This window comes from Sinohyriopsis cumingii, chromosome 12, assembly GCF_028554795.1.
Source record: "Sinohyriopsis cumingii isolate HCF-2022 chromosome 12, ASM2855479v2, whole genome shotgun sequence".
Classification (NCBI taxonomy): Eukaryota; Metazoa; Mollusca; class Bivalvia; order Unionida; family Unionidae; genus Sinohyriopsis; species Sinohyriopsis cumingii.
The window spans coordinates 58,384,017-58,407,371 of record NC_142972.1 but is presented as its reverse complement, the minus strand read 5'-3'; the positions used below and the strand labels follow the sequence as shown (position 1 = coordinate 58,407,371).

Sequence of the window (23,355 nt, the reverse complement as noted above, 5' to 3'; positions counted from 1 at the left end):
GTTTAGCATGGTCTCCAGCTGATAAAGGTAGATTGTGTTTGACAAGAAAATTCACAAATAATGCTTCAGCATTGGTAGCCTGCAGGTCTTTTGCCGATGGCTTAAAATATTCCAGAGCTGAAATCTGCGAATTCTCAATTTTCCCAACTTCTGCGTGTTTTTTGCAACCGACATGCTTCATCACATCGTCTCTGCAATGGCACACTGAGTGCAAAAAGCATGATGAATATCAATGTTTAATGGCAGAATGCACGGCCAATTTTTGATATATTCCAAATTAAGCTTCACTTTTTGAGTAATACATTTCTTTTTCCTTGGTGGTGAAGACATTTTCAAGATTTTACATGCGATGCTGAATGGTAACTGAAATCAATGTCGATGACGCATGCGCGGATCAAAATTCCAGTTAGGCCTCAGTTTCTCTCAAAAGCATTTGTAAAACTATTCTTATACATACAGATTAAAATGGGCTAAAATGCTTGCAACTGGGCCAACTGTACTAATGGCTGTAGATCTACTAATATCGCGACCAGCAGTACCGGACCATTTCGGCAACTGTGAATATCATGACTAGCACTTAACAGGAAATCGGTTATTTTATTAAAGATTTAAAATAATTGAGGATTGGAAAATCCGTGAATTTTTGGCTTGCGGCATGAATCACTGAAAAAGTCGTGCAATTCACACAAAATTCGTGAGGGTTGGCAGCTAAGGTCATGGTCTTCTCTGAGAACATGTCCGTCATAGCTATCTCCAAGGTCAAGGAAGTACACATGCCCCTTCTCATTATGTGGAAGTCAGGAACCTCTTCCATTGGGCCACCTAGGAAAAGATAACTCTCAGAGTTTGGCATATTCTGGGCAAGAAGAACATTTTGGCAGACAGTCTGTCCAGAACTGGCTTGAGCCATCTTCACAGAATGGACTATTAACCACTCTGTTACAGAGTCCCTTTTCTCACTAAGGGTGGATCTATTTGCAAATTGGTTAAGCAACAGACTTCCATTTTACATTTCCTCTGTCACGGATCAAGTACCATGGGCAGTGGATGCTTTCTGTTTCCAGTGGGATTGGCTGTTTGCTGAGGCCTTCCCACCCTTTCAGCTGATTCCTCAAGTTCTGCAAGAAGTCAGAGTTTCCACTGCTCATATCATCCTCGTAGCCCCTTTGATAACCTCAGCACTCATGGTTCATTGATCTCCTAGACTTGTTGATCACTTCATCCAGGTCTCTTCCTGTCATGAGGGATCTTCTGTCGCAACACTGGGGATGCCTCCACAAGAGCCCACTAACCCTCCACCTTCACACTTTGCTCAACTCAGGCGATCTCTCCACCAGGACAGACTTTTAGACCAAATTGTCAGTTGCATCATTTAGGCCAGGAGAGCTTCAACACCCAATATCAATGATGCCAGGTGAAGAATGGTCTGTGATTGGTGCTGTAGGAAACGCATTGATCCTAGCTCTCATGCTCTAATATCTGTTGTTGATCTCCTTTTGTTTCTCTTTGAGAACAATACTGATATATGATATGTTTTCACTCAGATACTGATACATGATATGTTTTCACTCAGATACTGAACCTCCTGTTCGCTGTAGACCTTTTGGTCTCAAAGACTTGGTCCTTCAGTACGTGATAACCTTTCACTTCTTCCTGGCCAACATCACCACCAATAGCAGCAGAATGGGTATAACACAACCCAAATTAGCACCAATGGCTAAAACAACACATTCAGTACGATGCAAACATGAAGATTCAGCATAGCTTTATCACTCCTTCACTCTTTCAATCCATAACCCCTTTCACACATCACACAGCTGAAAGTATAACATCTAATTTCATGTAATATATGTGACATGGTCGTGTATAACATGTACTTATGTATGTGCTGCAAATGGAGTTAATTATCTTATAAAAATCATGTTATGGGGACCACTGCACAATCATGATCAGGTTCATAAGTGAAACTGTATCTGACGAGAATCTTATAGGACTTTAAATTACATTCTCTCATCCCTTAATACAAGTGACATTAAGGTGAATGCAATGGTTCTTTTGTGTTACATACAGGTAAACTAGGAAACAGACTGTAGTAAATCTAATAACATTGTATTATATGACACAAGTTGTAACTAACCAAAATACAGGATAAAAAAATAAGAATACAACAATTCTATCCTATAATACAAATAGGAAAATAAACATTTAACAAACTCACATTCATCTACAGCTAAAGATGTCATGTTGTAAAGTGGACCACTCACTGATGATGTTTCCATAGTGCAATATTTAACTCAACAGTGAAGCTATATGTACACAGGCTATTTTTCAATACATGGCTTGTATGCTCAAGGTATATCTGTTTTCCCATCATGAACACATGGCTCATGCAACATAGGGTGAACCGAACTCACTACATCAAAATAATGTATGATATAGATAAACCACCCTCATGTAATACTGTACATAGAAATGAAACCCAAGTACATGTATTTAATCCTAACAATAAATGCACACAATTTTTGATAAACTGTCTGTGATTGTTTTCCACATGGCATACCAAGGACAAGGCGAGTTGCATGAGGAATTGCTTTATACTGACAATTTTTCGCACAAAGGGAGGGTGTACACACATCAGTTGAACAGTGCTTTTTTCAGGTAAGGGTAAGCATTGCATAATTAAGATTAGTTTTACCTCCCCCAAAAGACAACATACTAATGCAGGAAAATCTTTTAATGGCTTCCTGAGTTCTTTTTGGTTTTTGCTTATATGAAAATGCTTTATGTGGTCAAATCAAAGTCTTTGAGATTGTTTCCTAATGCCATAGTGATCAAAATCCACTCTCCCATTTGTTTTGCCAGATGCAGAACAAGCTGATAAAGCACAACTTTATTGCAAGCTTCTAAGTGATCAAGGCCAAGGACATGACATTGGTGATGAGCAGGCAGGATACAGCAAGACCATGCATCAGACAAATACAACTTTTGATGTAAAGGATATTCAGCTTGTGGAACCAGTACATTTTGGAAGAGGTCAAAAGAGAGCCAGATCTTCCTCTACTGAATCAGATTCTTCTTCATTTGATCAATCAGATTTATCTTATGAAGATCAAAATAGTGATGAGGATGACAAAAGTTTAAGGGCAAGCAGCAAAGTCATACGAGGTGATAAAAAGGATAGCTTCAGTAATATCTCAAATGAGGATCTCAGTCAAATGCTGGAAGAAAGTATAAGAAATGCTGATATGAGTAACAATGAAGCTACAGTAAAGAATATAATTCAGTTTCTAAATGAAAATGCTGACAAACTAGTAAAAAGTAGAGATGAATATTCACCATTGGCAATGTGGGATTTTGCCGGTCAGTATGTGTACTACACTACACACCAAACTTTTCTGACACAACGGGCAATTTACCTGTTGGTTATAGACCTCACTCAACAGGCCACAGATCTGGTGAAGGGTGATGAGTGTTTCTTTGATATTGAGGGGATAAAAGAACGTCAAGTTCATGGTAAGTTTTATTCTTATCTACATGGCTGTGTTACTTATCTCCATAATAAATGGATAGATGAAGTAGTAGGCAGTGTGATTGAAAGACATGGGAACTAGCTCACTAGACAAGTGGAAATATGCACACACACACTGAATAACTAAATTTGCATAGGAGAAGTATAATTAATGTTTATTATGTCAGTGCAAATGACAGTATGAAATGAAAGAGAACCTGAAGTGGTAGCTACTAAGGTCATGAATTTAATAATAATCAGAATAAGAATAATTTCATCAAGAGAATATTCTTGTTATATATTATGTTTTTTGCAGCAAATGATGCAGTAATTTACACTCAAAACAAGTTTATTTAATGGAAGAATTGGGGGAATCAGGTGTACTAGTTGTAATGTTAGTAGTTTGTTTAAATTAATAACTGGTCCTATATTTCATCTATCAATTTATTTAACATAATTGTATTTACTTTGTACATCATACTGGATATAATTTTAGAATTTGCAAGCAGTTGAAGACCTAATTTACTTAAGGAAGAGTATGAGGGATACACCTTATTCCTATGGTAATTGGCTAGACACCAGTTTACTGAATTATTTAATTCACATTTTCATTACTGAGGTTAAGAATTTACATTTATTATAAAAAACCCAGATTTAACTGAATGTCAATTCAGAGTTTCTATAATCAGTCATATAATAGATAAAACAATAGCTGACACTGTTATCCTTTAATAACATTGTGATAAGAGCCATCATACACACACACACACACACACACACACACATTACTCATTCCTTCCACTTTTGAACTAAACACCACTACTGCTATGATGCATACATTTTAAATGAAAAGGTATGCTTATTATTATAAATTCTAATAGATGGAATGTTACTAGGAGTAACCCAAGATTGCTATGATTTTTGTATCATTTGTGTGTCTGGGTGGGCTTTGAGATTCTTATGGTGAAATCCCTGCACTGAGCTGGGTTGTATTGAATGTAGGATCAAATTCTATATTAATACGAAGTACTTAATTCAGTATTCAATTTTACCTGCACACTTTTCACTTGCAGTGAATAAATTACTATCTATACTCACTTATAAGTTGAGTCAGATTGCAAACAACAAAGATCCTGATCTGCCATAGCATAATGCATCTTCAGATCAGGGTCTATGTTGTTTGTTCTACTGATTACTCCAAACAAACTGGACAGACCCAGATCTGCTGGTGCATATGCGATGGCAGATCTGAGACCTGTAAATTTTTTGTACTTGGACTCATGTGTGCATATGGTATCTGATTATGATCATGATCATCTCTTTGTATTTGCTTATCTTGTACTGAAACCATCATGTCACATGAAGTTTTCTGTTCCTTTCAGACATGGTAGAGCTTTGGCTGAATTCCATACATTCTTGTGAAGATCCTCTTAAATTAGGCAGTCCTCCTGTAATTCTGGTGGGAACACACATGGATAAGATTAAGCAGGTAAATTGTCATTAGAGAGTAAATGTTCTGGAATGACAAAGTATTACACTTTCTGAATCATTGGTGGGAACAAAAAATACATATTTAAAATAGAATTTGAATCATGCTGTCTCAGACATCTTGATTGATAAAAATGGTTCTATATAAGAACGTAAAGTGCACATGAGGGTCCAATTGAATGCGTACTATTGAAAATGTGCTTTATTTGGAAATGTGTTTTCTTGTTATAATTAATATCAAAACCTGGTGCCCATTTACCAGCATATGTTGCTTATCTTGGCAACTGGTGATGAGTGCATGGCACGTGATGTCCTATGTTCACTGGCTTGTCCAGGTACCTGTTACATGGCGATTTGTATCTGATGTCCAGGATTGGTCAAGCAACAATGATCATAGTGAGGGGTCACTCTTTTGGGACTATTTATTGTTGTTGTTGTTGTGGGGTTTAACGCCAGTTTTTAGCACACGATAGGCTATACATGGCAGCATGTATTAATGGTGGAGGAAGAACCAGGGAAAACACCGGAAAGAACCACCGACCCACGAGAAGCTACTGGCAAGCTTTCTTATATACCCACATTGGCTGCTTTTTGGGACTAGATAGAAGAAGACTGCATTTCCCATACTCTGAAAATTGGACTTGTACTGGGGTGTTGACAAATTCCGTGAACTTAGAAGTGCAATAATCCCTTCTGGGAAAACCTGTCTGGTGACTTTAGTTTACAGGAAATTGCCTCTGTTCCTTTTCTTTGAGTGGAATTTGCATATTTATTTCTTGCTTTTCCTGTTCTCTTGTGTTTCTTTTCTGCATTTCTTAGTCTTAGTTGATTTATGAAGAATTACAATACAGTGGATCATATTTGGATTCATTTAGCGCAGACACAAATAATACTACAAAGGAAATATTGAAAAGAAGCCTCATGAAGCTTTACAGTTGCCCTTTTGCTACTACTGTCTGGGTCATTTGTCACATTTTGTACATCCATGTGAGAATGAAGTTTAAGTTTTAATATAACCAGTATTGGCTATTTTTCATTATCAGTATCCACTTGAAGTGGTAATTTGCTATACAGATAGTTAAGAAATAACTGACATATTTGAAACTGACCAGTGAGGCACAGTCTGGTTTTGGTCACCACATTAATCGCTTTGCTATTTTGAGTTACATTTTCTACCTGAATGTAATAGCACTGAGGTGCAGGGTAGAATGGTGTTTTCATAACTCCTGTCTTTACTCCATTATTGTAATTTATAATCACATTGAATTTAAAAAAAATATTTTAGTATCACCTGACAACAATTTTCTCTTTTTCATCTTCTTGTTGATTTGGGATTGTAGAATAGGTTTGATATGTCCTTATGCATGTCCTTGACTAATGAGTCACCCTCTATAAATAAAGCATTATTATTATTATTATTAATATTATTATTATTATTATTATTATTATAATAAGAGGTAACTGACTTGAGGCAACCCTGTTTGCAGTGGGTTGCATCCCATGTTATTGGAAGAGAGGATCCTGGTGGTTGAGTAGAGGACAGGCCTAAGGGTTCCTCTCTGATGCAACCCACTACTTTTGGTCTCAACTGCAGCTAGATGGATTATCAGAAGGACCTGGTGTGATTATTTGTCTGGGCACACCAAGCTTTGGGGGCTATTTTAATGATATTCATTTAAAGCATATAGCTTAGAGTTTAATAGTGACCTTTGTGACTGATCAACTTGATGTTGTTGACAAAACCTTACAGAGGACAGCCACTGAGGGCAGTGGCAGGGTCAATTGAATAAGGTTCTACTTTGCTCGAGTGTATCATCATATGAAATCCTGATATGAGTAAAGCATCCAGTTGACATAAATATGTCCCCTTGTTGGGGTCTGGTGGAAAGGTGACTTAGGTTTTATTATGCCAGTATTGGAAAACTAAGCAAAACAGACAGTATTATGGGATATTGTCTCAAACGAACCATGAATAATTCAACTGGTGACTCAGCTGAGGAAACTTGCCCAAGTAATGGATATTAGCCATGATGTCTTATTATTGAACCCAGTGATGAGAGTCAGAAACTAGCCAAGCTGCCACCATTTGTGTTAGAGTGCATCAGGTCTTGGCTGGAGAGCCAAGAAGTGTTAAAAGGTCAGTTTAGGCCAGCTACTTGCAGAGTGTTGCTGTTAAGTCCATCCTGATATCTACTTCACACAAAGCATGATGTGGAGATACCTCTTAAAGTTTTTCCACACAAGTCTTTAAATTCATCACTCCATGAAGTGTCATCCAGTGTCATCCATACTGTTATTCAGCTGTGCTAGGGGCCAGGAATTGCAGACTGGTCTAAAGCACTCACCGTTACGGATCAATACCATCTCATCTCTGTGTGGGTTTGAGTCTTGGGTTCAGCTAATGTAGGTATATGAGAAAGCTTGCCAGTAGCTTCTCGTGGGTCAGTGGTTCTTTCCAGGGTTTTCCAAGGTTCTTCCTCCACCATTTATACTGGCAACTATGTATTGCCTATTTTGTACTGCAAAATGGCATTAAACCCTACAACAACAACAGCTGTGCTACTTTGCTACATCTGTCAAACTCCGGTTCTTGAACATCCCTTTTGGTATTATAATTCCCAGAAATATGAACACTGCAAAGATTCCTGGAAAAGGAAACCAATCTGTCCCAGATGTGGGCAGGAGGATCAAGATGGATCATCCTGTCAGAGAAAATCTATGGTGCAAAGTACCAGGAGAACATTTCTCATACCCTTAAAACTTCCCTGAGTAGAAAAAGAAAAGAAGATCCATTGAGTTTAACTGGGAAAGACACAAGCTTTCCAGAAAATGTTTTGGAAGATAAGCTCTACTTAACACAGCTGGAAAATCTTAATACAATTGCAGCTAAAGTGAGAAAGAAACCTTCCACAAATGCAGTCAGTATTGACAGATACTGCAGTGCCCAATTGTGAAGCCAAATTTACAATCCTTATGCAACCAAAACCCATGCTAACAGCCACTCAACCAGCAGTAAAGTAGGTATATCAAAGAAGCAGTGTGACAGTGTAGCTATTATATAATCTAATGCCACAAACAACAAAGTACCCAAGTTCAGCCCACAAAAACAGCTGCAGACCTCTGGACCTTGTGGTCATAGAATCATTATGCCAAAGAAGATTTTGAACTCTCTTGCCAAGAAACCAGTGAAATTCAGCCCTCTGAAAGAGCAGCAGCCTACTTGTGCCAGTGATAATGCATGCTGCTGATCAAACAAGAAGAGGATTAATGAAACTGCTTGACTTCCAAAAGGATCTGATAGTCCATTCAAACTGCATAACAAATTTGGGAGTCTGGACGGTATGGAAACTAGAGAACTGCCTGATATTGTACCAGGTAAAGCTCACAGATGTCTGTACTCCCGCAGTGGAATTACCAAGGATTTTGCTGAAATTGGTCTTCTGCTTAAAGAACATGATGCAGCATCTGTCTGCCTTCAGGAGATGTTTACAAAGGAAAACGACATTTCATTTTAGAAACTTTAATACATACAGCTGCAGCTTTTCAAGAAGCACTAATAAGACTGTTGAAGTAGTGTCAGTCATAAAAAAAAATTGATAAAACTCCTCGCAGTCAAACTGATCTCAGTACTGCTCTACAGGCTAATGCCTGCACATATCTCTATACAAAACACTTTATCTTTCTTCACTATTCCTCCCTCCACGTACTCCAGTCATTTACCATTTTACTGAACAGTTGACAGCACTTTTTCTTTTGCTTGGGGACTTGAACAGCCACCATACACTTTTGGGCTGTAAATATATCAATAGGAGAGGGAGGAATATAGAACACTTACCATGTGACCTCGCTATTGCACATTCTGTTATAACATGAATTCATATATAGCATGATTTTAGTGTGGCTCCCAAAATTTCTCATACACAACATTTTTTTACTTCTTTAGAGTTTAAAAAGTAAAATGTAAAAAATTTATCATCATTTTGTGGAAGAGAAAATGTATGAATTCTAATATAAGATGATCATGTCTGGTTCCTGCAGTTTTGTATACATGTATTTTTTCCCCAAAAGTATGAAAAGTAATGTGTAAAAAAGTTTATTTAGGGATCACGCTGTGACTTGTCAGTGTCATAAATTGCTATTTTCTTTCCTTACTGGTGACAAAATATACCATCTGGCAATTTTATTTTGCAACATTGTTGGCTGTTTAAACTTGCATATACAACCATATGTTGGAATGAAGAAATTTAGAGGAAGCATGAAAGGAAGCCACAAACTTGATATAAAAATGGACTGAAATGTATCTGTTGTTAGATAAACGCATTCTTTGTTCATATTGACAAACCAGCTTAACAGTACATTGTCATATCATAATCTGATTATTCTGACATTTGATCTGAGTACTGTATGTGTTGAGATGTCTGCATTTGTTTGTTGTTGACATTTCTGGTAGCGGAGATCAACTGGACGAGGCACTGTCACATAATGGACCCAATGAATGGTGGTTCTCTTTTGCAAGATTGGATAGATCGAATCATTATTAATGTATATTTATGTCCTTTCTTCCATGCCCCTGACATGCAGACCAGCCTATCGATCTTTCTTTGTTATTCCACCATAAGAATATGCTGCACTGAAACTTCCTCATCATCATGGTCTGAATCTGTTGTTTCCTGCCTTGTTTTAAGCTGTACTGATCATAGACCAAAGATCTTATGTAATGGTATTTTGTCATCTGTTGTCCTCCATCAAATAGCACAAGTTTGTTATTGCTGTAGGATTGCATGGAAATATATACACACAAGCATTATATTTGCTTACTGGGCCTAAGTGAAAATGCTGCTGCTCAGACAACCATTAATGCCACCATAGTGACCAATTTGAAGGAAAAAATGTGTTATCACTGGTCCTCTTGAATGGATGGTCTTATCAACATAGGAAGTTACTAAGACATTTCTGATGATGTATGGTTAGTTCTTAATGAATCTGGATTCAACCTAATGTTGAATATGGCTGCCATGATGGCAATCTTGAAAATTTTGTTTTCACTATTCCTTCTACATCGATGGTCATATCAGCATGGGGTTTTGACAGAAAGACTTACTATGATGTCCAATTGGTCCAATATAAAATTGGTGCTGAGATGTTGTCCTATATGACCACTAGAGCGGCCGTCTTGAACATGTGTTATTGCTACTCCTCCTGAATGGATGATCATATGACTATGGGGTTTTCACTGAAAGTCTTCTTATGACATCTGCTTGGTTCTAAATGAAAATAGTGTTGATCTGGTGTGCAATATTGCTACCATAAGAGTCATCTTGAAAAGCTTGTCATTGATGGAGTACAGTACTCAATGTTTTGAAATCCTACACTTTGCATTGGAGGACTTAATCCTCCACTTTCTCTCAAGTATCCACAAATCACGACCATACCTTTGCAGGCATGCCAATGGCAACTTGACTATGGAGGGGTTGGTTGACGTTACTTATTAACATTTTAACAGTGAATGAAGGAAGACCACCCTTCGAAAGGCTGAGACATGAAGAGTGATTTACAACCAAATACCATTTGAAGAATTGGTCATCTTTATTTCAATCATAATAATACAATAAATAAATTATGTATATATCGTTTAGAAAGGATTCATTGATTTCTGCAAGAATTTCAGGCTTTTACCTTATTCAAAGAAATCTGAACAAACTTGCAATTCTGACTTGATGAGAGGCACACCTTGTTGAGCTTCATTTGAACACCATAAATTTATTATATTGTTCCAAAGGAAACACCTTGTTGAGCTTCATTTGAACACCATAAATTTATTATATTGTTCCAAAGGAAAAGTAATGCTCTGACATAATGACAATTAAATTCCAACCTGACAACCAATTCTGTTGAAACAAAAGAACCAAACAAACAGAAAACACTGAATTTACACTGAAATGTGAAGCATGTGTACTGTAAAGGGCTGACCATTCTATTTATTGGGCTAGAATGTTCTTTCCAACTTCAATATTTTATTCCCTTCACAAAAAAAATATTTCTTCAAGAAAAATAAGGAATAAAATAGTATCTTTTTTAAACTACAAATCTGAACAAGGCAATTGGTTTCAATCATTTAACCGCTCCCCTTGAGAAAATTAAATGGTCTCTACCAGATAAAGACTTTTCTTTGGCAGATATTTACAGAAATCAAGGCAGTGATCTTTGGTACATTACTTTACACTACAGCTACTGTGGTCACGTGGATAAAGTGTGCAAATTAGACACACACACACACACACACACACTTGACTTTAGAGCATGAGGTCTTTTTCCTCCATGGCATTATGTCTAATAGTGTATTACTTTTCCTTGCTACTTGAGAGTTTTTCACATGATTTTGACTTCCTGTTGAGCAATGAGGCCAATAATTGAAGAAAAGCTTGGCAGTCAGGGAAATCTTATACTGTTACCAAAGCGTGTAAAATGATATAGAATGAGAGAAAAAAACGTTTTTAATGTCAAGTGCTCAAAACAGTTAATAATATAGAAATGCTTCAGAACAGATTAATCTAATTTCTTGATGTTTATGATGCATAGTACATGTATGCAATAAGAAAATGAACAGAAAAAGAAAAAAGTAGTGGGTACATGTTTGTCCCAGTTCAAGTAGGCTTTGAAAGTTTGGATGAAGTAATTATAACTTTTGTAAATTTTAAAAGAGGTATCATTGTGATACAGGGTAGTTCTACAGACAGGGTGCTGAATGATTGACTGCTGTAGGTATAAATATTAATAACAATAGGTCCATTTATTTCTTTTTAATTAGTTCAGCGGTATATCTTTGTCCATTTGAAAAAAACTAATCTGACTAATACAAGGAATGGAAGACAATAGACAGATAAACGATTGATTGATTAATTATATTTTTGCCGCGCCAGGACTGTAGACTATTTAGCACCATACAAAAGGTTATATGTAGGATCATTTAAAAGTGGTAAAAGGTTTCGTATCGATCAGGGATGTAAAACCAAATAGTTGAAAGTAAAACGATAAGATGGTAATAAATAAAGTTTCCCCGTAACGGGGAATGTAAATAGTGTATGTTAATGAAGTTAGATGAAAAGGTATTGAAAATATGGGGCGGTAAATACATAAAAATGCTCAAGGTGATGGCATAAAAGTTATTGTTTTAACGTTTACTTCTTTCAGGAATTCTATAATACAAGTCATGTTTATTGTATCAAATAGTTCCTTCATGTCATGCACATTGTAGTACTGATCATGTGTATGTTGAAGGTCAAAACACTCCATCATAAAGTGCTTAACAGTGAATGGTTCATTGCAAGAAATGCACTCTGGTGGGTCTTTGCCTTTTGTTATGTGGGAGTGGGTTATATAAGTATGACCAATTCAAATTCTTCTAATGACTACCTCTTCCCTACGGATGGTTCTGTAGGAAGGAGTGCATTCTCCTAGGGTTGGCTTGATGGCATAAAGTTTGTTATTCACTGCATCATTCCATGATGCCTGCTATTTTTGACATAAAGACTCTTTAATACTAGGTTTAAAATCAGTATACGGTATTTTAAAATCAGATGGTTCAAAGGGATAAGGCCACTTTAGCAGCATGATCTAATTTTTCATTACCTTTAATGCCAATATATCTGGGTAACCAACAGTATATTATATTATGGGAGGTACTCAGTTTGGTACTTTTGATGAGAATATTGGTTAATAATGGTTCTCCAATTTTCTATTGTGTGGTGACAGAAGTCCTGATAGTGAGTTGAGAAGATGATGCTATTTAAAATATGTTTGTATTCGATATACTGCAGAGCAAGGTCTATTGCTCTGATTTTGGCTGAAAGAATTGATGTACCATTTTGCAAGTGAACTTTTGTTGTGTGTTTTCCACTAATAAAGGCTGCAGCAGCCTTTTCCTCTTTCTTTGATCCATCAGTATAGATTCTTGTGTAGTTTTTAAGGTTGATGAGGAGTTCATGATAAGAGTTGTGGAACATGGAAGGGTTTGTCTCGTATTTTTGCCATCATGTAGTTTAAAAAGTACTTTTGGTTGCTTTGGTAGCCAGGGAGGTGTTTTGGAGATGGATGTTTTCTGAATTTTAGAAAGATCAATGTTTGTACTTTTAAGACTGGATGATATTGTAATGTCAAAGGAAGGTATGGCATTTGGTTTATTTTCATATAAGGTATTGTATTTGAGTTGAAAAGCAGCTGGAAAATCAGGGTTCAGAGGGTTTGATCTTAATTTGAGGGCATACTGTGCTGAAAGCATTTTTCTACAATGCGATAAAGGTGGTTCATTCGCTTCAGCGAGAAGGCTTTTACACAGGGACGTCTTAAATGCTCCTAGAGTGAGTTTTATTTCTTGATGATGAATTGGGTCAAGCATCTTCAAATATGACTTCCTAGATGAACCATAAACAACGCAACCATAGTCCAGTTTGGAGCAAATAAACGTTCTATATAAATTGAGAAGGACTTTTCTGTCAAAATTAATACCTAAAAACTTTGTTTGCTCAACAACTTGAATAAGTGCTCCATCCAGCATCAGATTAGGTTCATCATGATGTCTTTGAAACTGACTGAAATGCATACATACTGTTTTAGATTTAGAGAATTTGAAACTGTTAGTACTGACCCAGTTTTGAATCTTGTTGATATTTTGTTGTAGTTGTTTCTCAGTTGTATGCATGTACTTTGAATGATAACATATTACAAAAATCATCAACGTATAACAAGCAATCCACATCAGGAGCCAAACACTTGGTGATGCTATTGATTTTGATGTTGAAAAGTGTCGCAGATAAAATATTGACCTTGGGCACATCCATTTCTTGCTCGTACATATCAGAGAGGGTGGACCCCACTCGTACCGTGAATTCTCTGTCTGAGAGAAAGAGAGAAAGGAATGTAAGGAAGCCATTAGACAATGCCAAGAAGCATTTAAAAAATATAACAAGCATGCAACGGCCAAAAATTTAAGTAAATGCCGTGTTCTCCAGGCCAAACCTCGCTGCATGATCAAAGAAAGTAAACGAGAATCATAGAAGAAATATGTTTCTTCTTAAAACTATTGTTCCTCTATTAAGAAAGTTTGGGACAGTATCTGGAAAAATAAATGGAAAGAGAAAACACAATTCTCTCTGACATCTGAAACACAGCATTAACAATTGTAGGTCAGAACCTGAGATAGCAATTATTCTTGCTAACAATTTCTCGAAACATTCCTCATCATCTAATTATTCAGAAGCCTTCTGAAGATTAAAAAATCAAAAAGAAAAGTCATGTTTAAAATTCACATCCAACACCTCGAAAAGTTATAACCAACTTTTCTCACTATTGGAGCTTATGGAGGCTTTAGACAAGGCCCATGATACATCAGTGGGTCTGAGGAAATACATTACCAGTTTTTGAAACACCTTCCAGAATCATCATTAACATCTCTTTTGAAAATCTTCAGTGATTTATGGATTACTGGTACTATTTATATCAAAAGTGTGGAAAGAAGCAACAGTGGTACTGGTTCCCAAGCTAGGTAAAGACAGCGCAGATCCTACCAACTATCGACCGATTGCATTAACGAGTGGTGTGTGCAGAATAATGGAACAAATGATCAGTTCTCAGCTTGTGTGGTACTTGGAAACTAACAGTTTAGTATCTCTTTCCAAAGTGGCTTTCGATATGGCCGTAACACCAATGATCATCTGGTTAGACTGGAAACATTTATTTGCACTGCATTTGTCGAGAAGGAACATTTAGTAATGGTTTTCTTTGATTTAGAAAAGGCCTATGACACGACATGGAAGTAAAGTTTACTAAATGACCTGCACAATCTTGGTCTAAAAGGCCGTCTGCCCTTTCATATCAAACTTTCTCTTAGATAAATGCAAACGTTTGATACTCAATGTATTGATTATTTCACCAGTTATTATGTTTGTCACTAATTTTTCTTTATGAGAACCAAATAATGGAATAATCAGTGGTTATACAGTATGATTTAATATCCCCAAGTACATTGATTGCTTTCGCAACACAATAAAAAACAAAACAAACTGTGTTGATGGCTTCTGTTGTGCTAGATTATTAGGTTACACTTGAGCATTTATCTTCAAAATGTGTGTGTGTCAACCTACATTGATCATTGATGTAGAATGACTTTATGATATTTAAAAAAAACATATCCTACTGTACAAATTAATACAAAATGGTATAGTTGAAATTAAAGATATAAGATCTTAGTAAAGCCTATTTTCAGGAACAATATTTGCCCTTGCATGTTCATGCAGTAACTGCCAGGACTATGCTATCTTGGGTTTCTATTACACCTTGATAATACTGAGATTGGATGTGAGAAAAAGTTGTACATTATGTTAATGAGAACTTGTTTCATATCATCCAGGCACAAATATGATTTTGTATTTATATTTTTTTTCACTTCAGGGAGTACAGTATCACTGACTTGATATTGATATGTATATTTAATTTGTATTATGTGTTGGCTTTTGTCCATGATTATATGCTATGTACATTTAATTGTATTGTGTTATTGACCTCTGTCCTAAATTGACATTAGGAGTTGGGCCTATATGAATAATATATTTTTATAAACAGCATATTACATGGCTAATTATTTTATCTGTGAATGTAGATTATACATTAAGATTACTATTATTATTATTAATATTATTTGTTGATAAACATCTTTACTTGAGTTTGAGGACATTGGAATTGCATCAGGAATTCCTTGTGTACCTGCTGTTTGCCTTGTTCTTTACTAAATTTTTAATAATAGACCTGATATTGTTTATGACTTAGAATGTTCAAGAAATTAACTTTTTCATATGATGGGGAAGTAACAGAAATTCTTCATTCCTATTTTAATATCATTCTTCAGAGAAATAAATTTTAGTTTTAATTTGAGAGGATTTATTTATTTAAATTATTCATTGAAAATACAATGTGCTCATTAATACATTTTGGACTAAATTTTGGGATTATTGTGGATTCATTCAAGGGCATTTTGGATTATATAATTGATACATCAAGACTGTTTGTATATCAGCACTATTCCAGGCTATTGGTACATCAGTACTTTTAAATTTAGAATTCGTTTGAAACACCACTGGAGTACTCTATAGTTTTGGACTTGTGATAGAACTTTTGTGACTATTTGGGATATAATTCACAACACTGTAAGTTCATTTTTAATTTTAACTTTGTATTCTAGGTAAATAAATTATCTGTTGAATTTTTCAAAACTTGTAGCTTTTTCTCTTTTCAGTTACTTGTTTTAAGATCATAGAGTGATAACATGTGAGTTATCTGCTCTGATGTCCATTTGTTTTATTGTTGTTAATGCTTATTATTGGTGTGTGTTTGAACTGAAGTACTATTTGATGATTGATTGTGTACTTAACCTAGATGAAATCTGCCCTGTTTTTAGTAAATTAAGTCTCTCTGGTCTTTGATTGGATTTAAATCTTTGTTTTGTTAGTGTTGTTTTAATACATTTTAAAGCCCAGAGTCTTCACTTGTAACTGAATTCAAGATATAATAAAAATGGAAGAAAGGTTTTCCTCTTTTTGACCTTTCTTAAGGGGCTCTGGGTTGTCAGGTGGGTTTGAGTCTCAGCTTTGCCACTGTTGGTATGTGAGAAATCTTGGAAGCAGCTTCCTGTGGGTCAGTGGTTCTTCTCATGATTCTTCCTCCACCAGATATACTGGCTGCTATGTATAGCTTATCGCGTGCTAAAAAATGGCATTAAACTCACAAAACCACAAACCTGACCTTTCTTAGAAAATAATAAAATATACAATAAAGAAAACTTTATTTAATTCTTACCTCCATTTGACTTACATATCTGTAGTTTTATATCCAGAAAGTTTTGTTAATAGATTACTGTACATGTTAATGTAGCAACATAGTGATGTTTGTTGCTGTTATATAATGTGATATTCTTACATATCTGACTGTATATAATTGTTGTGTTTTCCAGTGTCAAAGACATGGATTATTTGTTTCTCGTTACCTGACTAAATCATTGTGCAAAGTTACAAAAACTCAAATTTCCATCATCTGAGCATTCTTTCACAGTTATAATAAAGATAAACATTAAATTAACATATTATCATCCTAAATATGCTGTGGTTTATGTTAGTGTCTTGGAAATGGACGTTTTGCTATGATTTACTAAGCTGCATGTACAGATTATGATCCCCATTTTTCAGTTGAAAAAGTCATTGGAATTGTAATTTTTTTAATTCATTTTTTCATGATTTATGAAGGAAGTTAAGTTCTGGAGCTAACTATATAACTTATTTATTGTCTGTTTCTTATAATCTTAGGGACAAAAGTAGACTTAACTTTTGACCTATTCATATTTGTGTCATTGAACACAGGCTATCATCTGTACACATTTTGGACATTGTGTATTGTCATTACCTCAGAGTCTTGACCACCATTATTTGAATGCTGATGTACATTTAAACACACTTGAAATCTTGTACTGAATTTTTCAGTGTAAACCTAGCTTGTTACATAATACCAGAAGGTGAGAAAAGTTTCAGTAAATAATTTGCAGTTTTAAAGTTGCTTTAGTAATCAGCATTGACAATTTTGACTTCAACTCTCATCTTTTTGTTCATGAATGCAAGGAAGTGTAATATTTTAAATTATTTGATCTAAAACAGTACACTTTCCATACCAGGTAAACTGACCCAGTAATAAAAATAATCTTCAGTTTCTATTACAACTACAATCATGGATTTGTGATGAGAGAGAGAGAGAATTGAATTGGTCATTCACTTTTATCACATGAAGTAATGTTGCTGTATGAACAGTCTGCCTGCTCAAGTTGTATGAAGAAAAACTTTGATTCAAATTTGACCATGATAGCTTTATATATAATACATAATATTCATTGAGTGTATTGATTTATTCTAACCCCTGAATCAGCCCATCTTTTACTCATGATTGTTTAAGTCTGGGGATTTTGTTTTCATTTTAAAGGACATTCAGCAGGAGAAGAGTGAAAGTATTTTCCAGCAGATTAGATCCACCTATCTTAGGGGAAGGCCAGCAAGATTTCACCTAGCTGATATGGATTTCTCCATGGACAACACTATCGAAGACCCTAAGATTAAGGATTTACAAAAGAAGATTGTGGAGCTTGCATCTCAGCAGCTGCACTGGGGAGAAAGTATTCCAGGAAGATGGCTTCCTTTGGAAGAACGGCTGATGAGTCTAAAGGCCAAAGGTGTCAAGGTAATTTATATAAATCCACTCCCAGCATACTTTGTATTTGGTGCTTTTTTAATTTAAAAATCAGTGTAAATGAGGGATAAATTTCAGCAATTTTTAAAAAAGTCTTTTACATAATTATAAGTGCACCATACATCATCCAGAAACCCATTTTCTACTTAACAATTTTTCACAATAAAAATGTATCACTGCAGCTTTTACTATTTTATAATTTAAATACATCAGGTTAATGTTTTGTTGAATGACAAATGTTTTTTGTTCCTGCATGTCTGAACACTCATGCCATTGGCATTGTATATTTAGATTTATATTATTATACTTAAGGAAAGAATTTGGCTTAGTTTGGTTTTAAAGGAACATCTGCACACGACAGAGTATGTCATATGGAAGCATTTAGTTATATTGTGATGATGCATTGGTCCAGGACACACCATGCATTGTCTTTGGAGGATTCAAACTCAAACTCTTTTCGTAAGTTCAGACATGCAAACCACCAAGACACCATGGCTGTTAATTTGTGGTGTAAACTTTAAGATGGATCCTTGACATTGTTTACAGCAAGTAAAGTTTGAAAAGGTTGATATAGTTATATATTTTGCAGCTGTTCACAACTTTTGTATCTATATTTGAAAAGTTCATGACTAAATTCCTGGAATGCAGATTTTCGATGCATCTTTCACTCTTTACATAAAGTGCAATTCTTTTACAAGGAGCATACAGTTTTGTCTTAGAAAACAGTTCTTTACTTCTTTTTGGGTAACATACACTATTTTTAACAGTGAAATATTTGAAACAAAATATAATACTAATTTATATATAGTGTGACCCTGCTATATAGCGCGCTCTGTTATAACGTGAATTCAGATATAACGCTGTCGTGGTGTGGCTCCTAAAATTTCATATACATGAATTTTTCTTGTGCAGAAAAATAATTCTTAAAAAGTACGAAAGAAACGTAAAAACTTGCTTATCATTTTGGGGAAGAGATCACGTATGAATAATACAAGACGATCGTGGCTTGGCTCCTGAAATTTTATATGCATTTTTCTCGTACACAAAAAATTATTTTTTTCATCTTAAAAGTAAGAAGAAAAAAACGCATAAAAGGGTATTGTGGGATCGCGTAGGTCTTCACCAATGTCACAAACTTGGATTGTTTTTCCTTATTGGCTGCAAAACGTACCATGTGGCTTTTTTATTTACTGGCGACATTGTTGGCTGTTTAAACTTTTATATACAACCATTGGTTTGGAGTGTAGAAATTCAGTGGCCCTATGAAAGGAAGCCGCAAACTGGATATAAAATGCACGGAAATGTGTCTATTGTCACATAAACAAATTCTTTGTCCATGCCGACAAACCATCCAAACTGTGCATTGTTATATCATAATCTGCTTATCTTGACATCTAGCATGAGTTCTGTATGTTCTGAAATATCCACTTTTTTGTTGTTGACATTTCTGGTAACAGAGATCAACCAGACGAGGCATTGTCTCATAATCTATCTTTCATCAGATTTTTGGCCGCTCGCTAGTAATTAATATATTTACAAAGACTGACATTTTTATGTGGATGGTAAGTAAAATTCCTCTTCTTTCCACTCTGAATTAAATCCTTCAGAACACTCATGTTTTCTATAATAATCCCTGTCATCAGAACACCTGTGTCTCTATTGTCCATTGACCCTTTGTTAATTTTCAGATGCTGCTACCACAATTGTAAAAAAAGAAAAATATTTATTAGTTTATTCAGTAGGCATGGAGGGACAGTAACTAGAATAGACTAAATGACGGCCAATTCCTTTTTAAAAATGTACCCAGATAAAATAGTTTGCGGAACTTTCAAAGGAAACAGATTACCTTTGAAGCACTGACTGTTATGAAAATGTACCCAGTACTCAGCAAATGGAAAAAATACCAGTCTCAATCATTGAGTACATTTATTTGATGTTGCTGCCACAATAAGAAATGGGCATTCGTTTGGTTCTCCAAAGCTGTCCTTTAGCGGTGACTTCAATAGCGCATGCACCCTTCATCAAAGAAAGTCGACTACAATCTTTCAACAACAGCAAAGAACTTTTCTTCAAAGGAAGTGAGTACCAAACTTAAATAAAAGTGATGGAATCTGATGGATTTGCATTTTCCAATGTGACTGGAACCTGTTAACTGTGCTGTGAAAGTTTCCTTTTTTTTAGGTAAAAAGTTTATGCTTATGAACGCTACTAACAGGGGCTTAAAACGCAAACTAACTTTTACCGACTTGGAACGTACTTTAAAGTAAATGTGTTTCGTCATTCGTTACGTGATTGTGTTATGTTTTTCCACTGAATTCAGACCAATATGACCTGTTACAAAACTATTGAATATTTTAAAGCTGTGTGTGTGCATATTTTCGATGGAATCACTTGTATTGTGGATTCCATGTATATGATGAGGTTTGCAGGTGAGTACACGGTGTTGATACTCTAGTCATGCTATACATTAGACATTTATATATAAACAGGATTCACATATATGTACCAATTCATGGTTCTCTAAAAAAAAGTAAACTATTATATTATGTCTTAAATGTTTTCACACAGGTGTATTTCTCATTTAATATGCATCAATTTAAGTTGGTCACTGTGCTGACGAAGCACGTATTTTACCATCCACATTTATTACCCCCACCCCTACCCACAATTTCTTTTTTGGGGCGGGTACATTTTCTTCAGCTAACTGACTTGGTTGCATATAACACGGTTCGGTATATAACACGGTCAGGTTTGATGGCTCCCAACTACCATGTTATAGCGGGGTCACACTGTAGTTGTGATTATTTTCTTAACTTTAACCATTGTTTTTTATCTTCATGTGAGTGCACATGCAAGTGGCATTCCTTGGGTTTCACCCTCCGCTGCATGAGGTTAGTTGTGGTAAGGTTGTAGAGAAGCATGCAGTAACTATGAGGCGGAATCGCCAGTCTGACTGATGTCAGGGCCAGATGGCCAACGTGCTCTATCTATGAGGCAGAATTGCCAGTATGACTGATGTCCAGGCAGAATTGCCAATGTTTTGAGGCAGACTCGCCAGTATGACTGACTGACATAACTGTTAAGGCAGAATTGCTGCTGTATTGAGGCAGAGTCGCCACAACTTGTTATGTCTAAGTTGAGTGGATTGGGGACATAATGCCCAATGATGTAATAGTGGTGAATACCACAGGAGAAGATACGGCAAGAGCAGCCCGTTAGTATGAGGGTTCTGGTTGCCACCTCCAGAGATAGCGCAATTAGTATGCTGGTGGGAGATTAATCATAAAAGCTGCAGGCGAAGGGTGAGCCAGATATAACAGAACTTCAGGCGGCGGTTGGGGCGGTGGCGGATACAAAACAAAACAGACCATTCTCAATGCTGATCACTTGTAAAGTGAATGACTGCTGTCACCTACCTCAGCACAGTAGACCCTTGTCTCTGATTGGCTGATCGCTAATCCGACATGCACACTGACCTGACCATAAACTGATCTATATCTCGGGCCCTGGCTGGAATCCATTCTTTGTGTAAACATCATTTAATTGAAGGGCCTTGTCTTGGTTGACTAATTGCTGTCTGTGGAGCAGGGTGACAGAAGTCTGAATCATGAGCAGTGCTGACATGGAACAACCTTGTAAGCAGGTAAGACTTATGTTTGGAGCTTGGTGTCGATTCGACTCCAATCTACTTTTATATTCATGGAGCTGCAGTAAATGGATGCTTTTCACGCAAATTCTTTGTGATACTCATAAAAAGCGGGGGTGCCTTCTGTTAGCGCATGCATTTTTATCATGTCTTTTTGATAGATATCCAATTCTTGAGTTCTGGATGGGAAGGCATCACACATAATTGCCTTGTACTGACTGAACACCAGTATGAACTCGCTAATAGACAAATTCTTGGACAGCCTATGATCGCAGGCTTGATTAAAATTTGCATTTTGACCCAGAAGCTTTCCCACCAACTTCATGCCCCACTGACCCGACTGAATGGTTGTTTGCTCTTCAAATTCATTTGCATAAGAAGTAAAGCTAAGTTTACATATTTACCTGCGATGATCGCCATGGTCAGAAAAATCGGTGACAGACCCAGTGTTACCAGACCTGGTTTCTGTGGCTGACACCACTGTTGTGAGGGTATGAGACTGTCTCAGTACAAGGATATCCCTTATGGTTGGACATACTTAACTGGGCTTGCATTTTTATCACTGCTGCTTGGAGAGATGATACTGCCTCCAGTATAATGGTATCCTTCACATGACACTGTTGTATTTGTTGTTGTGGTTGATTAATTCCTCCAGTGCTAAGAGCACCACCTTGTTGTGGTTAATTATTCCCTCTGGTGCTAGGAGCATCACCTACCGGGAACGTAGAACAAGGTATTCCTATTGCTCGCGACTAATCACTACGTTGACTGGTTCTCGAAGCTGTTTGATTGGATGAAAGTAAGGGGTTAGCTGCATCTGTGGATTGCCGCTGGCTGGCTGGTAGAAATACTGAGCCCAGTCTCGTCCAGGCTAGTGGGCGAGTCTGAGGGTACTGACGTCATCCCGAGCAGCTGCAATCCCTCCCTTCCCATGGAGTCCAAATCCATGGGCCTAACGGCTCGTATCTGGATGCCATCTTGAATCAACTTTAAATTTTCCTTATATATCTGCACAAGTTGAGCCTTCTTTAATGAAGCCAGCACAATAATGTTAATTTCACATATTTTTGTAAGAAGTTTTCCCACAGACCATTTTTTGGTGCCTGAGCATCCCAATGTTGTGTGTTCTTTGCTGCTCTACGACCGCGGTACCCACGAGAAGACGAACGCTGGTGTGATTTATCCATGATATACAATAAGTCAGCAATTGCCCGCAGAACAATGGGGTGATATTAACGAAGCAAAACAAAGTTTTTGAAATCAGCAGTTACCCAGCAGAACACACGGGTTGTGAAGCAGACCGTGCTACACAACGTAAATTGTTGTAATGCAAACAAGATGAATCCAAATGCTAGTGGCACACATCGAAATTCAAAATTCAATATCAACATATATCCAGTATAGGATATAAATGAGTCCTGGCAGACAGTCAAGT

At 36.4% G+C, this 23,355-nt stretch overlaps 1 protein-coding gene across 1 annotated transcript in view; it reads left to right on the top strand.

Moving 5' to 3' along the window:
• Positions 1 to 23,355, top strand: part of LOC149786538 (uncharacterized) — a 192,469-nt gene that overhangs the window by 60,882 nt on the left and 108,232 nt on the right. Inside the window, exons 9-11 of the mRNA XM_089975945.1 lie at positions 2,863 to 3,513; positions 4,891 to 4,997; positions 18,011 to 18,265. Of these exons, the coding sequence (XP_089832071.1) occupies positions 2,863 to 3,513; positions 4,891 to 4,997; positions 18,011 to 18,265 (1,013 nt within the window). The remainder of the gene's footprint in view (positions 1 to 2,862; positions 3,514 to 4,890; positions 4,998 to 18,010; positions 18,266 to 23,355) is intronic.